At 34.4% G+C, this 21,806-nt stretch overlaps 2 protein-coding genes and 1 long non-coding RNA gene across 3 annotated transcripts in view; 2 read left to right on the top strand and 1 right to left on the bottom strand.

The window, feature by feature from the left end:
• LOC121412067 (SWI/SNF complex subunit SMARCC2-like) overlaps positions 1–3,332 on the bottom strand; it is a 39,154-nt gene extending 35,822 nt beyond the window's left edge. The window contains 3 exon segments of the mRNA XM_041604978.1: positions 632–717; positions 1,609–1,728; positions 3,184–3,332. Coding sequence (XP_041460912.1) covers positions 632–717; positions 1,609–1,728; positions 3,184–3,294 — 317 coding nt within the window. The 5' untranslated portion in view covers positions 3,295–3,332.
• Positions 3,333–7,204: 3,872 nt separating this feature from the next.
• On the top strand, positions 7,205–15,623 carry LOC121411360 (ER membrane protein complex subunit 6-like). Its single transcript, XM_041604037.1, has 5 exons — positions 7,205–7,288; positions 12,417–12,580; positions 13,117–13,209; positions 13,938–13,957; positions 14,620–15,623. The coding sequence occupies exons 1-5, from the start codon at positions 7,243–7,245 to the stop codon at positions 14,648–14,650; spliced, it is 354 nt and encodes a 117-aa protein (XP_041459971.1). The 5' UTR covers positions 7,205–7,242; the 3' UTR covers positions 14,651–15,623.
• Positions 15,624–16,452: 829 nt separating this feature from the next.
• Positions 16,453–19,320, top strand: LOC121411361. Its single transcript, XR_005969456.1, has 2 exons — positions 16,453–18,694; positions 18,729–19,320. It is a non-coding gene; the product is annotated as an uncharacterized LOC121411361 (long non-coding RNA).
• Positions 19,321–21,806: the final 2,486 nt, after the last annotated feature.

Consider the following 21,806-nt stretch of genomic DNA (forward strand, 5'->3'; position numbering starts at 1 on the left):
ATCAAAAGATAACAGTCAGATTTAAGATACAATGTAAGAAACATTGAATAAATAAAAAAGTAGGGTAAAGGAAATTTGCTTTAAATCTGATCTACAAAAATATGTAAGTATGTATATGAATCAGAAATTCCATCAACTAGTCGACCTCTTTGTACCTCACACCCCATGTTCGTCCATTCTTAACATGACTCCATGAATCACTCAACTATAATTTGAGGGCATTGAACATTTTCAATTGAATAGGAACACAGAGAAAAGATAATTTCAGGGAGTTCCACATACTTACAGGCATATGGGAATGCCCAAATACTGACAAATATTTATGGCTAATAGGTGTATGTGATTGCCACTGTCATTTTTGTGATCTCTTTCAAATGAATAAATTTATAAATGGCTGCACTGAACAAGCACATATTCACTATACAAATTAAACATAGTAATTATAACCAACAAATTCAATGTTTGCAATGCCATGCAACAAGAAAAAAAGGCACGATTAAGTGATGAACGCACGTTAAATACATTAAAACCGTGTTTAATGTAAACAAGAAAATAGAAATGAACATGAAATATATGAAATGTAGTAATATCGTGTGGAAAACATGATAAAGAGGGTAAAATATTTACTTACCATCCCTGTTCACTCTTGAATCGGTATACAGCCATGAGAACATTGCAAAGACCCCCTCCTGACTTGAAATCCAGAAAGACTTTTTGCTGTAAGAAGATATAGTAGTTTGAGTGGATTTAATAAGGACTTACTTACCCTCTGTCAGATGTCAGTAAATTTGTCAAAAGTTCAAATGCTCATCTTATAAGACACATTGTTAATTACAAGTACAAATCAACAATTGTTTTAAACATGTTACTTAAATATGTGTGCAGTAAATACCAATAATCTATCACCAGAAGAAGTGTATAACTAAGTATGTTATTTTACAATGTATTTCACTTTCCATATAAAATGTATTTCCTGACTTTCTAGGACCAAACAAATATCATTGTGATCAGGTTTATGTTGTTTTGAGGTCATTAGAAGAGCAATTGATCTTTGCTCTGTCAGCTTACTATAAAGTTGATGATTACTCATGCCCATGCCTGGAGCTAGGCTACATGTAAGCAAGTGGCAAGAGCCCTACTGCAATGTTGCTATGGGACATAAAATAGTCCCGCTACAGAAAAAAAACATGTCCTTAATTTTTCCATCCTTTTAAAGGAAACCAAAACCCAAGAAGCAAGTTATGGGAGTTTGAAAACTCTTGTTTTACTTTCTATGGCATCCTCAAATTGGCATTCATGCTTCAAAAAAATGGCTGATTTTGTGGACAACTCTCCATTTCTTTTGTACACAAATTTTCAGATTTTCCTCGTAATCTTTCAAATTGCATCTTGCCTCCTTCTGAGCACAATATATGTCATGGGAAAATATAATCCACACCATATATGTCAAGGTCAGGAGGAGATAATGTGGAAATGTGAAATAAAGGGGAAAATCTGAAAATATGTGTACAACACAAATGGAGATTTGTCCACAAAATCAGCCATTTTGAAGCACGTCTGCAAATTTGAGGATCTACATAGTAAGTAGGTTAGGTTTGATTTACTTACAGGTACTCTGGTCAGAGGAGGGTTGCTGACATGTCTCCCAAAGGCATCTTCCTGGAACTGTATAAGCTGAGCAAGCATACTTGCAATGCTCTTATTGGTGGGAGGCTCAGCCTGGATCCACTGGAAGACAAAAAATACATTTCCTCCTCACCATGAAGGTTCTTGATAACACAAAATAGATTCTCTATCATAAAGTAACCCTACATGTGGTTCAAAATCTCTTTTTCAAGATTTGCCACCTTCAGTTTCAGTTTTATTTTTTTCTCATTTCCAACAAAAACAGTAGACAAAATCCATCATAAATACAGTTATAACAATTGAAATATTATAAAGAAACATGTAATGCGATATAGATACATACATACATATGTGTATATATATATATATATTCATCTTGATTATACATTTGAAACTTAATATGGATCATTAAATATTTGTGGCTGATTGTGTATATTGTCTCAATGGCCATACGTCTATGTATTAAGTTCTGATAAAACAGGGAAGTGAAGTTGTGCGACAGCCGAAGTCACTTTTTTCCCCGTTTCGGTACATTTCAGGCCAAGACGGAATAATTATCTTTATTTTGGTTCAGTTCTTTTTATATATTTTTATAAAATAAAGACAAAAATCAATGAGCCCGGTCGGGGGATTTTGCATTGTTAACCCCCTAATGGTGGCTGCAAAATAGCGAGCTGTCTGTGTACGAGAAATAAAAAAAATAAAATGTAAAAAAACTCCTCTAAACAGACGGCTGCCAGCTGTCTATTATTAGGCTAAGCTTGCCTCTAGCGAAGTTTGTGCATGCTCCACTCCACTTCACTACCGTTTCACTCCGCTCCACCCACATTACTCGAAGTAGGTGGGTAGGTGGAGCGTAGTGGGGCGGTAGTGAAGTGGAGCCTGCACGAACTCCGCTCAAGGTAGGCTAAGCCTAGACCAAAACTTCGGTCTCTGTTATGTTGGTTGTTCAGCTTAACTCCGTTGGCTTCACTCACCAAATACAGAGACCGAAGTTCTAGCGCGATCTGTACAGGGGACTCAATAGTCAATGGCCATATGTTTATGTCTTAAGATCGGATGAAACGGGGAAGTGAATTAGCGCGACAGCCGAGTCACTGTTTTTCTTCCTTTTAACTTGATTTTTCACCGTTTTGGGGCAATAAATGCCAAGAGGAAATATTAGTTTGCATTTTCTTTTGGTCGCATTAATTTTCAAAATTTTTATTCATTAAACTTAAACTTTAAAGACAAAAATTGAAGAGCCCCAACGGCCAACGGGGGATTTTGCATTGCAAGTCCCCTAATGGTGGCTGCACGATAGCGAGCCGTCTGTGTACGAGGAGAAATTTTAAAAATTTTTAAAAAACTCCTCGAAACAGACGGCTGCAAGCTGTTTAGGCTAAGGCTTCCTAAGCCAAGCCCAGGCACAGGCCTTACCTCCGCGTCGCTGCCGCCACGGCGCTGGCCGCGGCGATCAGAAATCGCAGCCGCACACGAGCTCGGAATGGGTACGGTATAGATCGAGCATTATATTTACTGTAATTTGACACTTTCAGGCGCCTAAACAATACCCACCCTCTTGCAATTTCTTTGAAGCCATGATTTCACATTATCAAGCTGGGAAGCAATGTCAGCGGACTCAAAAAACTTGAAATCAGCACCGCCGTCCTTCTTACGGATAGCCATCTTTGTCTTTCTCGTCTTTTGTACACCCGCAATAATTGAACGAAACTGTCGCACATTTTTGAGCGGCTGGGAGCTGGTGGTCAAGTTTTGCGTTGCCAATTTTATGACTAACACGTATGATTACTGCTCGCATGAAATTCAGAGTAAATCAAAAAGGTAAAATAAGATAAAGGAAAGCCTTATTCTTGTAACAGAGAAATATTATTACGTTCAAACATGACAAATCTTCAATGAAGATCATCATAAAAGTTTAGGAACTCGGTATGCCTATTGCAAGAAAAGTGTGGAGCAGATCGGCCTATATACTGAAAACAATGAGGGCTTGTCAGGTTTTGTTCCCCAAATGTGCCAAGACTATATTATATGAATACTCATTAAAATATAAACTGTAGCACCTTTTACAAAAAAAAAGGAAACTCAGTTGTACAAAAAAAAGAAGAAAAAACACGTATACGGAACACGGAGCAATTGTGAAACCTAGCACTATACAAAGGTTAAGGGACAAGTCCACCCCAACAAAAAAAAGTTTGAATACAAAACGAAAATTGTTGAAATTTGGTATCGTAACAAATATGAAATGTACTTATTGCATTGAAAATGATGAAACAATTATGCATATATTTTATTATTATTATTATTTATTTATTTGACCAATATAAAAAAAGTACATACACAGTACATTAGAAAATTTACAGTACATTAACATGCAAAGAAATGCGGGAACGGCATGTGGGTCAGGGGGCACAAAAGCGAAATTCATCACTGTTACCCGAAGGCATGAGCCCCCACACCTTTGTACTCATTCTAATGTAATATGGTCGAGAATAGAATCATGGATAGTTCAAAATACTCAACGAGAAGCGATCGTATTAACGAATGAAAACATTTTTTGGATTTTTTGGTACAAATAACAATGCTCTTAACTGTGCCATGATGATCATAAGACAAGAGATGTATTTAGCCAAATTGAGAAAAGAGTTACCTTCATTTACCTCAATTATGTCGGCTTTAAAACTTTATTATGAAATGGAAAAACATATTTATGAAACAAATTTCAGAGAAAATAAGTTCAGAAAGAAATGGTTTATTTTCAAAAACTTTTTCGAACAAGCTGGCAATCTGTCACATTAACAAACATTACCAGTGTTTATTTTTTAGATAATGTATCTGGGGGCGTTTCATGAAAGGACTTGTCGGACGTTTTATCCGACAGTTACCAAAGGAATAGTGCCTCTCAGCCAATCAAAATCATGGAAAGATGTCAGATCTGACAACTTGTCGGATGAAAATATTGATGAAACGCTCCCCAGATCTCTTATTTTCTTGCCAAATTTGCTTTGGCTGTGACAACTTGATTGTATAAGTCAGTTTGACTACATGTCTATATATTATATTTATTGTTTGTCTGACTTGTAAATATTAAGGCTATGCTTTTTGAAAATAAAGGACCCTGTGGAAGGGTAAAAAATTGAGAAAAAAGAAAGAAAAATAGGCCTAACACAAGCATAACACTGAAAATTTCATCAAAATCGGATGTAAAATAAGAAAGTTATGACATTTTAAAGTTTCGCTTATTTTTCACAAAACAGTGATATGCACAATTCAGTGACGTCCAAATGAGACTGTCGATGATGTCCTTCACTCACTATTTCTTTTGTTTTTTATTGTTTTAATTAAACAATATTTCATTCTTTAAAAACAAATTTGACAATAAGGACCAACTTGACTCAACCATATAGTATTAAATAATGCTTATTCCACAGGTGCAGGGAGGAATTAATTGTTGTTTCACTTGACAATGAGGAGAAAATTAGAATATTTTATATTCCATTATAATAAAGTACAAAAGAAATAGTGAGTGGATGACGTCATCAGTCTCCTCAGTCGCATATATACCGACCAGCCAGATATGGATAAAATAAATGTTTTATGAAATTAGGCGAAGCGAAACTTTGAAATGATAACTTTCTTATTTTACATCTGATTTTGATGACTTTTCACCGTCATGCTTGTTGGATTTTTCTCTTTGTTTTCAAATCAACTTTTTTTGGGGTTGGACTTGTACTTTCAAGATTGGGCTCCCGAACCGAAACCATTATAATGTCTATATAACGAAGGCTCTCTCCAGTAGGCCTATATTCAGATGTTCGAGAAGATTCATACACGGTAGTTTAGCCAAGGCAAAGTGATATGAATGAACTATCCGGGGAATTTAAAATAGTTGTAAAATAACCGGGAGGAGCAATTAAGCCATGCACGAAGAAGACAAATAACAGCAATAATTTTTTTTGGTGAAATCAAGATACGGCCAGTATATAGGGTCCTCCGATCAGAGGAGGAATAGTGATAATCTACACTCTTAAAACGAATCAGTCAAATTGACTATAGCTGGGAGCAACTGATATGGCAATCACTGATATTCACATTTCTGACATAATATATTCTAGTCAAAACTTTGTTCTCGTAAATATGACTAGAATAACAGTTACACCCAGCTGACCCTATTAACTAGTCATTTTTTACTGATTTGTTTTTAGAGCGTACTAATGGGATACGAAATGACAGACGTGAATGGTTACCGTGTAAAAATCGAAATGAGAAGTAATATTTTCTCCCTTATTTTCTGAAGACTTGTATTTCATATTAATTTTTGCATTACTTGGTCTCTACTTGCGGCCTTTTTTGCTTCAAATGGACATATCTTTAAAAATTATTTCGAATAGGGCCTAATGATATAGTTATTATAGTCAAAGTTACTTTAATTTGCATTAGTTCTCATTGTTTATACCTTATTTCGATTGATGTTGTACTGTAAATTTGACTATGTATTGTTTGATTTTGTTGTGCTTGCTTTGTGAATGGAAAATGAATAAATCTAAATCTAAATCTAAATAGACAGAAAAGTTCATCTAATTTGTATACTTTTTTCATCCCTCCACTTATTTGTGCATTTCTTCTTTTCCGCACTTCACGGTTTGTTTGTTTTGTTTTTATTTGCATTCATAGTCGTAACTACAAAACGAGGTTGTACATCTGTTAAGGGAAGTCCACTCCAACAAATAAAAATCAAAACTGAACATCATGTAAATAGGATGTAATGAAACTTTTGAGGAGGGTTATTTAGATAAAATTAGATGGGATTTCCTTTACCGTCATTGTCTTATTTTGGGGGCTGCAACTGCAGGCAAACGGGGACTGGGTGGGGTCTACTGCAGAACCCTGCCTGAATCCTTCCCTCCCTCCCTCCAGTAACGGGACTGATCATTCCTGGGTGTTCCAAAATTATTGGTATCTTGTTTTGTTCTCAGGATTTTTTTTTAATTCCTGTCAATCTGAAGGTTACTTCGTTTTATTCGTTTTGTAATACTAGTAATATGTTTACCTGGTCCGAATCTGAATTAAGCAATTAATTTATAAAATAATTACTTATAAACTAAGAACTAAATAAATTGAATGAAATGAAGAAAAAAGGCCTGTGCACCGTGTGTATGCCAAGCTTTGTAGGCTATTCTCCTATTCTTCTGATACATGAATTAAAAAAAAATGTGCCTGTATTATCACGATTATTATGATTTTTTAATGATTACTGTATTACCATTTTTTAGTTTTCACTTTCAGTAAAATATCCTCCCTATAATGTGATAAAAATGTGTTTAACTTCACAGAGAACTGGTAATTAAACTGCTTGGCAACAACGTATAAAGTTCTACGAAAATGAACTTATCGGTATTTTCATTTTGTTCACAATGGAGTTGCTAATTTGTGCCTAGAGAAAACAATGAAAATCAAAGAATCATTACGTTAATTTCTAACCTTATTTCTTAATTATATAAATCGTATACAGTAATAAATGTATATATATTACTTTTTTTAAATAAAACGTTATAAAATCTATTGTTTTTTACACAAATTAATTTCCTGTTTGTAAATTGATAGTCAAAATGTATTATGGCGACTTCCCGAGAACTACATGTTAATTCGGCAATGATGAAGGGTAAAGAGATCATAGTTTTTACTCTTAATTAATTCAAATTTAAATAATTGATTCAATAATAAGGATAAGATCGCACCTGTTTACGGGAAAATGTGATTTTCGTGCTCAACTCTATTTGAATTTTGTTATGTTGGTACAAATTATAATAATTGCAATTGTGCTACAGTTGTGTAGCCCCATTTATTAGGAATTGTGTACGGTATGGCTCGAGAGCGAGACGATCATCAATACGTAATGTGAACGCTTACAAGGCGCTAATGCCATGAATGCAGTTTAGTATCCCCGTTGCAAATATGATCAAACTTGATTTAGAACATTATTAATGTCATACTTATTCGTATATCAAAATTCAAATCAGAGAAATAATCTCACATCGGCATTATCGTGATATAGGGAACCACCGTTCACTTCATACAGCAGCGCTTTATTCAGTCACACGCACGGTTCCCTATTTCCACCTCCATTCACTTTGTACACAAGTGCGAGTACACAAATCTACGAGTGGTTCCCAAAACCACGATTTGGCCCTCACATCTATGTTACCGTGCCTGGCCTGATATTGATTCTGAATGAAATTTGAAGCCTTGCCTTACCTTGGGCTGGCTGGCTCAGTCTGAATTTTAGGCTTTAAAGGCCACTCTAGGCGACACCGCAATACTTACCCGTGTTAAGAAACTGAGACTCCACTCACGCGCATTTGGGCAGCCCTAACTTAGAACTAAGCTTTCTTTCCGTAAAAAATCTTTATTCTTATGATTCAATAAATGTTAATGAATATATAATTACTCTTAAATCGGTACTCACCGGTTCTTTTCTTGAATTTTCTGCCAAATTCCCACGCTTCTGGCTTCAATTCTGCGATGGATTCTGTTGCCATAGACAGCTACACATGCAACTCTATTTATAAATGGAGCGCCCCTTACGAGAGTTGTTAATGCCGCGGAAAAATTGTTAGGCATTTTGGCCTGTGGTCAAGGCGTTCTTTTGTTCTATTTTTTTTATAGGTATGAGATCGAAATCACAGCGACTATTCACACTGTTCCATAATGATTCCGAAAGGAGGTGCAGCACCCCCCACCCACATGGGCGCAAATCCCAGGGGGACACTTCCCCCTAACCCAAAATAGTAGGGGCACATTATCAAATGTCCCCCTACTATTTTTGTTCTTTTATATATGATGGAAAGAAATAGGCCTACATCATTTAAATCGAAGTAAAACATGTATTTTGGACGAGACGACCTTCTTTTGGGGGTGATAAACCTTCCTTTTTGATTTTTTTTGTTAGTTTTTTTTTTTTTTTTTTGCCTGTTTTCCAGCCCCTGGTCCCCTACCTTAGATTTCCACCCTTGCCTCCCACTACTCTTGATATTGTTTGCGAATCAGTTTTGTAAATTAAAGGGGAATTTCACCCTGATAAAAAGATGATGAAAATATGAGAAAAATCATTTCAAAATATCGATGAAGGTGTTATTTGACAAAAAATGGAGTTGATGAATTTAGAATGCTTGATTTATTGTGACGTCTATAACGAGCAGTTGCTCTATCCTAAATATAAAATGCCCAAATTTCCCATTTTTAATGGTCCGTAACGACCCACTTTTTTCTTTTTGATAACAAGTATGAATTGATATAGGCCTACTAAAATGTACCATAAAAATCATTATCATGTATTTCTTGACATTTCATTTACTTTTTTACCATAATAATAGCTGCTTGCAAAGGCCTACGCCGTCACAAAAAAACCCGGGGGCCGGGGGGGCACTTACATTGACGAGTGGATACCATGCGCGACCAAAAAAAAAACGTAAAAAGGATGTCCTTTTCACGATAGGGCACGTTACCTACGTAACGTGATAAGGGTGTCAAAAACACAAAAATAACGAAAAAAGGGTATCTATTAATTCGCTAGGAAAACCGTCGTGTTTAGGGTCTAATTTGCGGGGATGATAAAACAAAATCAAAATGTTTTATAAAGGATGTCCTTTTTGCTCCAACACTTCGTGTTTAGAGTCCGATTTGCGCGAGGTGTAGAAGGTGGGGTCGTACTAAACCAAATAAGGTAAAGCCGACGACCGAAGGACCCGTAACAATAAAACATTCCTGTACTTGTTTAGGGGTTCATTTCAGGGAATATTTGCCAAGAGTATCGTTTTGTTTCCAATACTTGTTAAGGGTAGGGTTTCACACGCCAATACTTGTTAAGGGGTGCATTTTCAGAATATGGAAATTACGTGTTTAGGGTGCTTTTCGAGACCCCATGGTCGCGCATGGTATCCACTCGTGAATGGAAGTGGCCCCCCCCGGCAAAAAAAAAAATCTTACCTTTGAAAAAGATTGGTGGGGGATGGATTTTCCTCGAACGCATACCAATTTTTTTCTGCTATTTTCATAATAAACTTTAAATGAATTCAACTTTGCACTACTTAATTTTTTCAAAGACAAAATAACAAAATTACATCTCGTCATCATCATCATCACCACTATCATTAGCATCACCACAACCGTCACCACAACCATCATCATCACCAAGATAATTTTCATCATCGTCATTGCCATCATCATCTTTTTTTTTCTTTATTTTTTCCCCATCCCTTCTTCTTTTTTTTTTCTTCCAATATTCCTCCTTTTTTTAGAGCGGCACACCGTCATGCTCCCTCACTGATTATCCGCCTCTATATGCTTGGTGTTGTATAAATTGGCGGATACCTGAATGAAATACTGAAGAGAAAATAAGGAAAGGGAAAAAGTAAGAAGAAAAAGAAGATGAGGAGAAGAAAAAAAGAAAGCCAAACAAATGAAACAAAACAATGTCAAAATTTCGTAATAAAGTCTTCTACATGTACGTCAGTTTAATAATGATGTTTTCATTGAAATGAGAACAAAAAAGAATTGAAACCATAGGCGGCGGAAGCGGGGACGTTCCCCCCTAAATTTGTTGTTGACCTTTTTTTTTTTGCTTGTCAATTTATTTTCCTACGTCCCCCTAAAATGTTTGGGTTGAGAGCCTTTTTTTTTGCTTGTCAAAATTTTTTAGGTTGTCCCCTCCTAAAATTTGGGGCTTCCGCCGCCAATGATTGAAACAGGACTACATTATAGTGTAAAGAAATAGAGGGAAGCTCCGAGACAATAAAAAGGTTGAAAAAGAAAAAAATGTGAAAACACAAAGCTCTCACAACATGAGCATAATAACAAATAATAACAAATAAGCGAGGACAAGTAGCTGAGGGACCCCCCCCCCCAACTCTCTCTCTAGTTATCTATCTATCCGACTCGATTATATAAGAGAAGAATTTACTAATCAAAATATTATGAGCAAAAAGCACGAGCTGATATTTTTTATGAATATTCAAAACTGATAGAGAGACGCAATCGAATTATTCGATTGCGACAAAATTGATGATCTGAGAATTTATTGTTTTTAGGAATTCATTAAAAGCATAAAGTTGATCAGCATTAAAATATGGCAGGCGCAACGCATGAGCTAAAGCTTTATAGGCATACACCGATAAAAAAATTTAAGTATTTTTGGTAATCATGAAAAAAATTGATATTTCATGAAAGAAAGCTCAAATCCCGAGGAGGAATATTCTTATGAATTGACTTTAAAAAAAACTGTGGTAAGCCCCATTTAATATTTGATTATAAGTCGAATAAAACAGTAAAAGCTGACAAACGTTCGCGTGATATTTGGCAACCTCCCCCCCCAAAAAAAAAAAAATAAATAAATAAAAAAAAGTTTTTAACTATAATAATGATCGAAGGTAATTTTGTCTCGCGTAGAACTGGACAAATGAAAAAAAGATTGTCACTAAAAAAATGAAGGTAATTTTGACCCACGTAAAATTTGGCGAGCCCCCCCCCCCAAAAAAAAAAAAAGGAAAAAAGGTTTTAACAAGCAAAAAAAGGCTAAAAAGGAGAAAGAAGAGACAAGAATAATTATGAACGAAATATCCCCATTACAAATAATGCTGTGATCATCATAAGGGAGGGTCGCATAACTAATATGAACAACGTATTTAATTCCAAAATATTTACTACAAATCGAGGGGATCGGGCAGAAATGCTCACCCCCACCCCCACCCCCCCCCCCCCCCCCCCGATCCGCCACTGATTCCAATCAATAATGACATTTATCTGCAATACTGATACTTTGGAATCAAGATACTGAAGATTGATACGCTTTACATAAATTATGAACGTCTGACAAAAAGATAATCTACCGATCACCTGACCGATCAGCTGACCAGTTCGCGTATCACTTCGGAGTTGATCACTCGTCGCAGCTGTGTGGAACGCTCACCGAAAATCAACAAAAAGGGCATGAAATGTAAGTTTAATGATAATATATTTTAATTTGAACTACTTAATTAATACTTTTAATGTATCCCCACCAAATGAAAGTCATATCACGTAACTCCAATTTGTATTAAGGCGTACATTTACCAAAGTCTTGGGTTGGAAATCAGAACAGCATTGTCTAACCCATATTTTTGGGTAATGTCGCCTATGAGGTCCATACATGTTAATGTTTGGACCTCATTGGTACTAGGAGTGTTAAAGGCTTAATTTTTACAATTTTAGAGGAAACATTTTGATGATAAACTGTCGATCCTAGGAGATAATTCTGGTTTCTGCTTGCAAGTATTTCGGGTTTTTAACATTGATTAACTGTTTTCTGAATATGTATTTTTACATTTTATATGCCTATTTTTTATTGCAATATTCAATATAAAATTAGCATTGTTTCTGAGGAGTTTTTGAAGATTTTCTTTTCTTTTTTTTGGGTCTGATTGATACAGTAGAGCCAGAAGAAGTCTCAGGAGAGTAGTATACTAATACTAACCTTGCAATACGTGTGAGTGCAGCAGAGCATATCCCTGACAGAAATAGATCTATTTATCGGTCTACTCTAGACTATAAAGTCAGAATCTAAATTGTATTGCCCACCAAATAAACAGTTTGTCACTAGTGACACAACCATTCATGCATTGTCATGGTTGTGTTTATATTGGAGTTATGAAAAGTTTTAGCAAGGCATTATTTTAGCTGTTCAACCTTATTAAAGCTAATCTTTATTTGTGGTTTACACTCTCTTTCTCTTGATATTTTTTGTTCTGATTTTCTAGAGCAACCAGTAATATACAATGAGTTGGCTATAAGGGGAAATATGTCCATATTGGACTATTGTCGTACATTCATGTCGGCTATATCTGGATCAGCAGCAGGTATACTTGGTCTTACTGGACTTTATGGCTTCATCTTTTATTTCATCACAGCATTTTCTCTATCAGTGAGTACTGTTCTTGATGCTTCCTCACTTACAAAACTTTGGAGGTTTTTTTTGTAAGAGCCACCAAGAATTATTTTGAGTTAAAAATGGGATATGCCTATGGATTTTATTTTTCCATTCAAGATGTTTACAAAATCATGCTGGAATTAATGAAGGACTTGAACATGTCTGAGCTATTTAGATACCTAACAAAGAAGAGCTGAAATTCAACTGACCCCGATAAAAATATTCTTTCTGTTCACTTCTACATGTATGATGTACTTTAAGGTATGATACGTGGAATACTTTTACTTCTCGAATTTATTTGCATTTCTGAATGTAAGTGAAGACCTTTCTCAACTATACTTTGTACAGTCTTTTGTCCTATATATATGCAGTCATGAAAAATGTGGAGCAAATTGTGATGTGATGCCAGGAAGAATATTGATATACTTGAGAGAACTGTCCACAGGTGTGCATGTAGCATGCAAGTATTCTTTGTTCTGGGGAAAAAGTGTGATAAACTGGTACAATGTATATTTGTTTTTTCTCAACAGTTCATGTTGTTCTTGAAGACTGGTGGACAATGGCACAAATATTTCAGGATGAGACGACCTCTCTTGACACATGGACTGTTTGGTGGACTTTTTGTATCCTTTCCAGAATGAACTCTTTTAGAAATCTTCTGCTTTGCAATCATCTTTTTTAGTTCTTTATATTACTATGCCTCCGCTTTAGATAGATTGCCAGATGCATCATTGTTTTGGGTTGCCCGTCCTGTTTTGTTCTCGCAGTAACTAAACTGTTTAATGATTTAACTGGTCTAAGTATACATTTAGAAGAGATGTTGATCTGATTAGAAGTGGGTAATCAAGGTCAAAGGTCACTGTATTAACTGAGGACCATTTGATAGATCAATTTAAAGCATATAACCATTATGCATGTTGGCAGGACAGTAATCTGATTAGATTTCGGGGTCACAAGGTAAAAGTTAGGTCATTACATACCTGAAAATGCCTTATTTTGGGATTATTATAGAACTGTTTCATGGTTCATGTACTTTAAGCAAATGAGTTAGGATTAGTCTTATTCAACTAAAAGTAATGTATTATGATTTTACACACCAATAAGATATAGTAAATGGAGTTGTTGAAGTTAAGAAATTGACCACTTATGATTTAAAATGTCTATTGTTTTGTGATCTATATAAGTTGTATAATTTGTAAATAGAAATTTTGAAGTCAGCTACATTTCATCAATCCCAGGTGATTTTACATACGTGCAAGATTTACATCACATATCCTGTGTATTGAATTTTGAATTATTCTGTGTAACTGTTTATGAAGTTTATTTTCCTTGACTTCTTTTTTTGTCTCAGACATACATCTTATTTTGGACGTATCCTTTACATTATGACGTCAACACTTATGTAGAAGAAAGTTTTCCATTTCGTCATTCCTGAAATAGAAATTTATGGGGAAAACAATGTGAGGGGTATAACGGTATTGCTTTATCATGGTATTGAAACTAGAATTGCATGATTTCATGTGAAGTTACCAGAATGATGTTCTGAGGCCCATTTCATGAAGAGCTACAACTATTATAACTTTCAACTTTGCCATTTTGGCAACTTCCATGCTAAGAAGCCTAAACAGCTTATCAAAATCAAGGTTTCTATGGTAGTTGCCATAATGACAGAATTACAATATTTGTAACGCTTTATGGAAAGGGCACCAAAACTGTTTTAGCCTACTGATGACAAGATCATAAGGTTCTGGGTGAATTGGTTAAAACCTAGATATCTACTCTGTTTTATCGTTCATGGTCTAATCTCATTTAATTTGTTAGTAGGACCATGAAGCATTGAAGTTTCCAATCCATCACAAATAACATTGACCAATCAATGTAATTGTTGCTTGTGCAATTGTGCATATTGTTCAGTTATCAGGCAGTAAGAATTATGATTTGAAATTTTCTATTTATCGCAAATCTTCTCGTAAACAGGCCCAGGTCATTTGATAACCGTCTAATTGTTAACTTCCATAACTAGATCCGAACAGATTTCTCTATGGCATGGTGCACGTGTACTGACCCAAGATTAGAACGAGACTCCATACACCACAGAGAGCCCTCCTAAATATCCACCAGCCATCATAGCAACCATCATTTGCCATCAAGATGGAAGACGCTCTCATCAGATATAATCTTTCAAGGAAAGCGATGTGGCATAGGGAGGAAACCCATTCTGGCCATTAGCTACTGAAATTACATTCCCACATAGGCATAACCTGTTTATTATTATATTAGTTTATTCCATAGACTAAGCGCAGTGATTACCAGGTTCGTTTAGCCAGTGGGCAAATTTAGAAGAGGACAATGTTAAGTGGTGGGGCAAGACCAACTCCCACTAATATATTGAAATCGGGCCAGTGTGGGGACGATGATCCTAACAAATATTACCGATAGTTTGTGTAAGGTGGTGTTGAATATTGTCTGCTAAATACAGGATCGTATTGACGATTTAGGAAAAAGCGACAATCCATTGCCATCATTATGTCAAAACAAAAGAATGGGAAATGTGGGAAAGCCGCTCCACTGTGAAAGATACATAGCCCCTTTATAATGGGATTCAATAGTGCCTTGTGTCTTTGACAGTAGGTTTTTCACATTTCCCATTCTTTTGTCTCTGATGAATGTGGATTTACAATGCAGGATTCCTGCATGAAAGATGTGGCACTAACGTTCAGTAATACCTCAGTCACATTTGCTCTACGGCAGCCGTACGGCGAGTAGAAAACCGCCATTTTATTCAAACCACCTATATGTAACTGATACAAAAATGTTGAAACGGCCGTTTTCGACTCCCGTACAGCCGCCATAGAGCAAATATGACCGAGGTATAAGGATCCTTGTGAATTTACCAACCCCAGCTATCTTGGGTGAAATTCTTATTTCATGTTCATTAATACAATGGAGCATCCGGTTCTCAATATAACAGCTCACAATTATACAAATAAGGGCATTACATGTATGTCTAGATGTTGGCTTATGTGGATCTTTCTATTATACAGTGCGTCCCAGAATAAACGAAACCGAGATTTAGCGATCATTTTTCATAACTTAATCATAAATAGAATAGACAAATGACCTATCAATTTAAAGCTGAGAATCTCCTCTTTCATCTGATATTACTTAGGTTATTTCTCATTCACGCATGAGTGAGCAAAAACAATTTGAAGAAAGGATACCAAAAACTCATTTGGCGGGGGGTATCTGGGTTTCAAAAAGAAAACCACATTTCTGAAAAGTTCAATATCTGCTCTTTAATTTGGTGCCTAAATTACAGAAAATGGTCAAGAAATAAAAAAGTTCTGGTCATTTGAAATAAGGCTTGTATTTTCATAATTTCATGAGATAAACGTGTTTCCACCGGTTTCTCACAGAAGCTTTCGTATGGTGAACAAAAGATTTAATGCATGGCTGATCGTCAACAAAACAGAGTGTCGAGAGAGTTTGAAAGCCAGCCTGGAGAACCTCTTCATTTTATGAAATTATTGAAATTCAAGCCTTATTTCAAATGACCAGAACTTTTTTATTTCTTGACTATTTTCTGCAATTTAGGTATCAAATTAAAGAGGAGATATTGAACTTTTCAGAAATGTGGTTTTCTTTTTAAACCCAGATACCCCCCGCCAAATGAGTTTTTGGTATCCTTTTTTCAAATTGTTTTTGCTCACTCATGCGTGAATGAGAAATAATCTAAGTAACATCAGATGAAAGAGGAGATTCTAAGCTTTAAATTGGTAGGTCATTTGTCTATTTTATTTATGATTAAGTAATGATAAATGATCGCTAAATCTCGGTTTCGTTTTTTCTGGGACGCACTGTATAATCAACTGATAACTATCATGGATTAATCTATATGATTCAGAAATATTTGATTCTATTATGAATTTTCCTTCTTTTAGGTGATGTGAAGACTGTAAATTAGTTTGAAATTCTTACAAAAGAGAATTTTCTGATATTTTTTTGACAAGGGCAATCAAATACCAGTCTATAGGCTTATGTCAAAGCAGTGTTGAATTTTCTTTATAAATGGGTTTGGGTAGCACTAAATAGGAACAGACAGGTACAGTAATAAGTGTTCAGTGCAGACTAACAACAGATATAGATTTTTTTTCTTTCACATACGTGCATTGTTCAATAACAGACCGTGTGGGTCGACATGCTCAGTGCATTATCTGACTGGAAATGCATAAAGTTATGCAGTATATTCATCATATATTTCTGACTATTTCCCCACCACTGCCCATCTTTCTTACCCCTTTTTATACAAAGGAAATGTATTATTTTGTATCCTCATGACTCAAGCTCACAAAATGAATGATCATGTTGAATTTTGAAGAAAAAATTTATTAATTTTTAAAGTAAATCCACCAGCAAACTTAGTTGCATTGTAAGAGTGTGTATCAAATCACTACCGTTTTGTGTAAAGTGTATGTGTTCTAGCAACTCGAGTGAGTGGTGATAAGATACATGTAAGAAAACAGTTTGTATGTCAGTTACTATTTGAGATATGTTTGTGCAATTATTTATGATTAAATCTGGTGTAAACTACACTTTGTGACTAAGACATTTGATTTCTCTGTATCAGTACTTAAAACTTTAATTTAGTTTTTGCTGGAAGAGAAAATGTTCAGTGGACGTACAGAATTAACATTTTTTCATACAAAGAATGAAAATGGTAAATAACATGGTGTTGGGAGAATTCTTTTAACTTGTGCAAAAAAAGTATCCAAAGTTTTCTTTCTCTTCATTTTACCCTTCCAGGTTGGCAATAATCAGTTGATATTTAGTATCAATTAAATTTGAAAAGATGCTTAGTACCACAAGATCTAAAACTGGTATGCTCAATATTTGAATAGCATATTATTGGGAGCAAAAGCAAGAACGAACAGAAAATGAAATCAATGAAAACAGAAGTTAAAAAACTTGGTATTTCACTTTTTGCACCAGAAGTGTAATTTTGTGTAAATGAAATACCCAACAAAATTGATATTTTGAGAATAAGAATTGGAGAGACCCAGTGGAAGAGCAATCATAAGGTGCTATATCCGTGGTTTAATACTTTAATTTCCAACAAAATATTTTGTCCACGAGCTTACAAAAAGTGGATAGAAAGGAGTGAATAGAAGTAAAAATTGTATCACTGATTCTGAATTTTGTTAAAGAACTTTTGATCAAAGATCAGTGCATGTGATAAGTCATGTGAATAGTTGTCCAATAACTCAAATTCATATCTAGCGTAGCACGTTTTGCAATGAATGATACGGTTATTTGGTTCTTATAATCATGGCAATGCAGTCATCAATGATGTTTTATCTAGATGAGATTGCAGATTATAAGTAAGTCATTTTAAGTAAATCGGTGAGGGGCTTGTTTCATTTAACTCATCAATGACAAGTTACAACCTTCTTTTATAAGCTTCTGAATAGGTGCAATTTCATTGTCTGAGAGAATTACAATATTGAATTCTAGCATTTGTTACATGTTTTATGAAATGAACCAAGATCTGGAATGCTGTGTTCAACAATAAATACAGGACAAGCCTTGATATAGTTTTTTCAAAATATTGTATACTTTAATATTCAATACGCCATATTAAATGTATGCATCCTAGTAGGTTACACATTAATCTATTTAAAAAAATTAACCACAACACTCGTGACTCCTCACATTGCACATCACAAAATATCACATAAACAAATTGTTTTATCATATAAATTTTGTGTAGAAAGGCAACCATCAATTTTATGAAGCACTCTTGAAGAAAAATATACTGAATTTTAAATGTATTAGGTTCACTGAATTCCATTAATAATATTAATTGAATGAAATAACTTGAATATCTGATTATGAATTGATATTAGTACTGTATGTTTTATAGTGTATAAATTATATACCATATTCTAAATTCTTGAAAAAAATTATTTAATTGGACATGTATTTTATAACTGACATCTACATCACAAGAGATTAAAGACTTTCTTTTTTCTCATTAATTTATACAAAACTACCATCATCAAGACTGGTCTTGCTTGAATCTGGTAAACTTAGAGAGGGTATATGTTAATAGTACATAATTTAGTATCAACAGATTCATGAAAAGGGTGATGAGCTCCAAATACATTGTTTCATGGTGAAATGACACAACAAAATGAATAATGAATTACCCTAAAGTAATGACATATCACTGCTATTCGTCAATAGGGTTCCTAAAAGCATATCTTCTAGAACATACAGTATATCCAAATTGGACAATAACAAATCAAATAAACTTGTTAACAAAAAATAGTGCCAAAAGAAATTAATATACACAACTCATATAAAAACAAACCATGAATATATTTTACTTATGAAAATGAAGTAACATTCTAGGCATACTGGTATTCAAAACTCCAATATCAAACTCATGAATTCAATTGAAAAGAATAAAAACTCCATTTACAAAACTGAATGTTGACCAATATAGTCAAAGAGGCTGAAGTTTTTATTTCTTAACCTGTACCTCACAGGGTATTTTAAAAACAAAAGTATTAGGAAACATTTCCATAGACTAATATACATATTTAAAGGTTCATACTACCTTGTCTGATGTGAAGGGTATGTGTAGCTAAACAACAAGAGAAAACACACAAAATGCAAGGTATTTAAATAAAATCACATTTTCACTCAATCACTTGAAATGCTAAATATCTTATTTAATTAAAAAGTATTTTGTTGCAGACAACAGATAATCACAATTCAAAATCACTTTACTTCTATATTATTTTATGCATGCATTATATTCACATAACTGCTATACAGAAAAAACTCTATATTGAGGCTTTGAGCACACAAACATTACATGATTTGAAATTGGTCACTCATACTGCACTGTTTAAGAATATAAACATATCCATGATATATATGTACATTTATAAAACTATCAATCTGTGTTAATAACTCTGTGATAAAATAATTGGTCACTCTACATGTACTACATTGGAATAACATTAATAGTGAAAAGATTGGTCAAATTACCTTATAGTTACCTGAAAAAACAAGCCAGTAATACATATATTCATGGTACAAGATAAGCAGTCTTTTATTTTATTTATGTAGGAATAAGAACAGACATTGAAAACATTAATATTCCTGTGTATGCACCAAACTGTTGCAAATATAAAAGGCCTGAGGGGCATGAGCACAAGGGGACACCTTTTTGTGCTAAAAATAGTGAGTTGTGCCTCAAATTCTTGTAAGGAAATTACTTCCTACTTTGGAGTGAAACCCTGCATTGTGTATTTCCTTGTAAATTGTTTGACAGTTGATTTGGGGAACGGGAACCATTTTAATTTTTGTTTATTTAGTTTCTCAGATAATTTGAAAGAAATCAGAATACATTATGTGCCCCATCTTTGATACAATTCTGGATCAGCTCCTGTCAATGCATTAAAACATATGTTACAAAGAGAATGATGGTTGCTGTATGACTGACAATTAAAGGGGAATCCAGCCTTGGCCATAAAATGTTGTGTTGGGAAGGAGAAAAATAAATTAAACAGAATGGTGAAAGTTTGAAAGAAATTGGACAAGCAATAAGAAAGTTATAGCTGCTTTAAAATTGAGATCACTAATACTATGTAGATTTCAAATTGGCAACTGGGTAAGAAAATCATGACAAGGGGCAAGGACAACTTTCCCATAGGCCATGTACTTTATTATCAGGGATTTGTGGTTTTCTCCTAAGTACCCATTCCCCTGGGGCAGTAATCTAAATATAACCCATGTAATATATTGTTTTATGTCCTCATGAAAGAAAAATATAATTTGAAATAAAACTTTTGGGATAAATGACATTTTAGCCATAATATGTATTGGAGTACATGAAAGAGTAGTCCTTGCCTTACATCACTATGACATCCCATATGCAGCCAATTTGACATCTCCATGGGTATAGTGATTACCAATATTTACAACTTTTAAAAATTCATATCTTTCTTTCTGTTTGTCCAATATTGTTCAAACTTTCACCTATCAACTTGTCTGATTTTTCTTTTCCTTATAAAAACAAGTTTTTATTTGGGTTGGATTCCCCTTTAAGTCATGATGTTCATCCATAAAACAAATCTATGTGGAAGTTCTAAGTGTATCGGTTTTATCTGCAATCCCTCCCCCCCCCCAAATAATAAAAACATTTCAAATTTGATTAGATATTAATAAGAGGTATAATACAGATGTAGGTATATAATGCTGACTTTGAAACAAAGATGAATATGATTTTAAAAAGCACTATTCAAATGATAATAAAATACCATGTTCATTGACCCTAAATGACCTTTGGTCTAGATTATGTGACCTGATTACCCTTTACGTCCAAGTTTCATGAACTTGATCAATAAACTTTGAAAGTTATGGCATTTAAAAACAACACCCCTACCTATGACCTCAATCAAGTGACCTACAACTTGGGAAAATGATCGGTGATACTTGAATACCCTATGTCCAAGTTTCATAAATAAGTCCATATACTTTTTAAGTGGATTTCAAATACTTAACCTTGGTTAAGAATTCAATGTTGACCCTGCAGACACTGCATGAAATTGGCGCAGACATGTATAGTCTTGGTCTGCTATGCAGGTGAGACAAAAAAATAACTATAGTATTTGGGGGTTAAATATAATATTAGACAATATACTTCTGCTGAAGAGTATATTAGAAGAGCAGGGTTAAATTCCCTTGTAATACCTGATGAAATTATTGAAAATAAATTATCATTAACTCAAAGACATCAACTTCAGCCATTGTACACCTGTAATATCAGAAGGATATAAACTCCAGAACGGAATAATATTTCAAAGCATGTTGTAGAAAAATATATTCAATGCTTGACGCAAAAATTACATTTACAAGGAGGGATTTGTAAACATATCAAAAAATGCTCCTCGATATCAGAAAAAAACATTACTTTTCTCTCTGAAAGCTTAAAACAAAGATTTATGTGATACAGTATGAAATAGCATGATGCAACACACATCCAAAACCCTATAAATAATGAAACAGCAAATAGATGTTGGCTTATATTGTGATATGTGCTCATATATATATACTTGGAAGAAGAAAAGAAAACCAAGGAAGAGGAAGATAATAATTGTTAATCTACAAATCCCCAAACATGAAAAATATTCGGGAATTTTCATATAGA

Source organism: Lytechinus variegatus, chromosome 3 (genome assembly GCF_018143015.1).
Source record: "Lytechinus variegatus isolate NC3 chromosome 3, Lvar_3.0, whole genome shotgun sequence".
Taxonomy (NCBI): Eukaryota; Metazoa; Echinodermata; class Echinoidea; order Temnopleuroida; family Toxopneustidae; genus Lytechinus; species Lytechinus variegatus.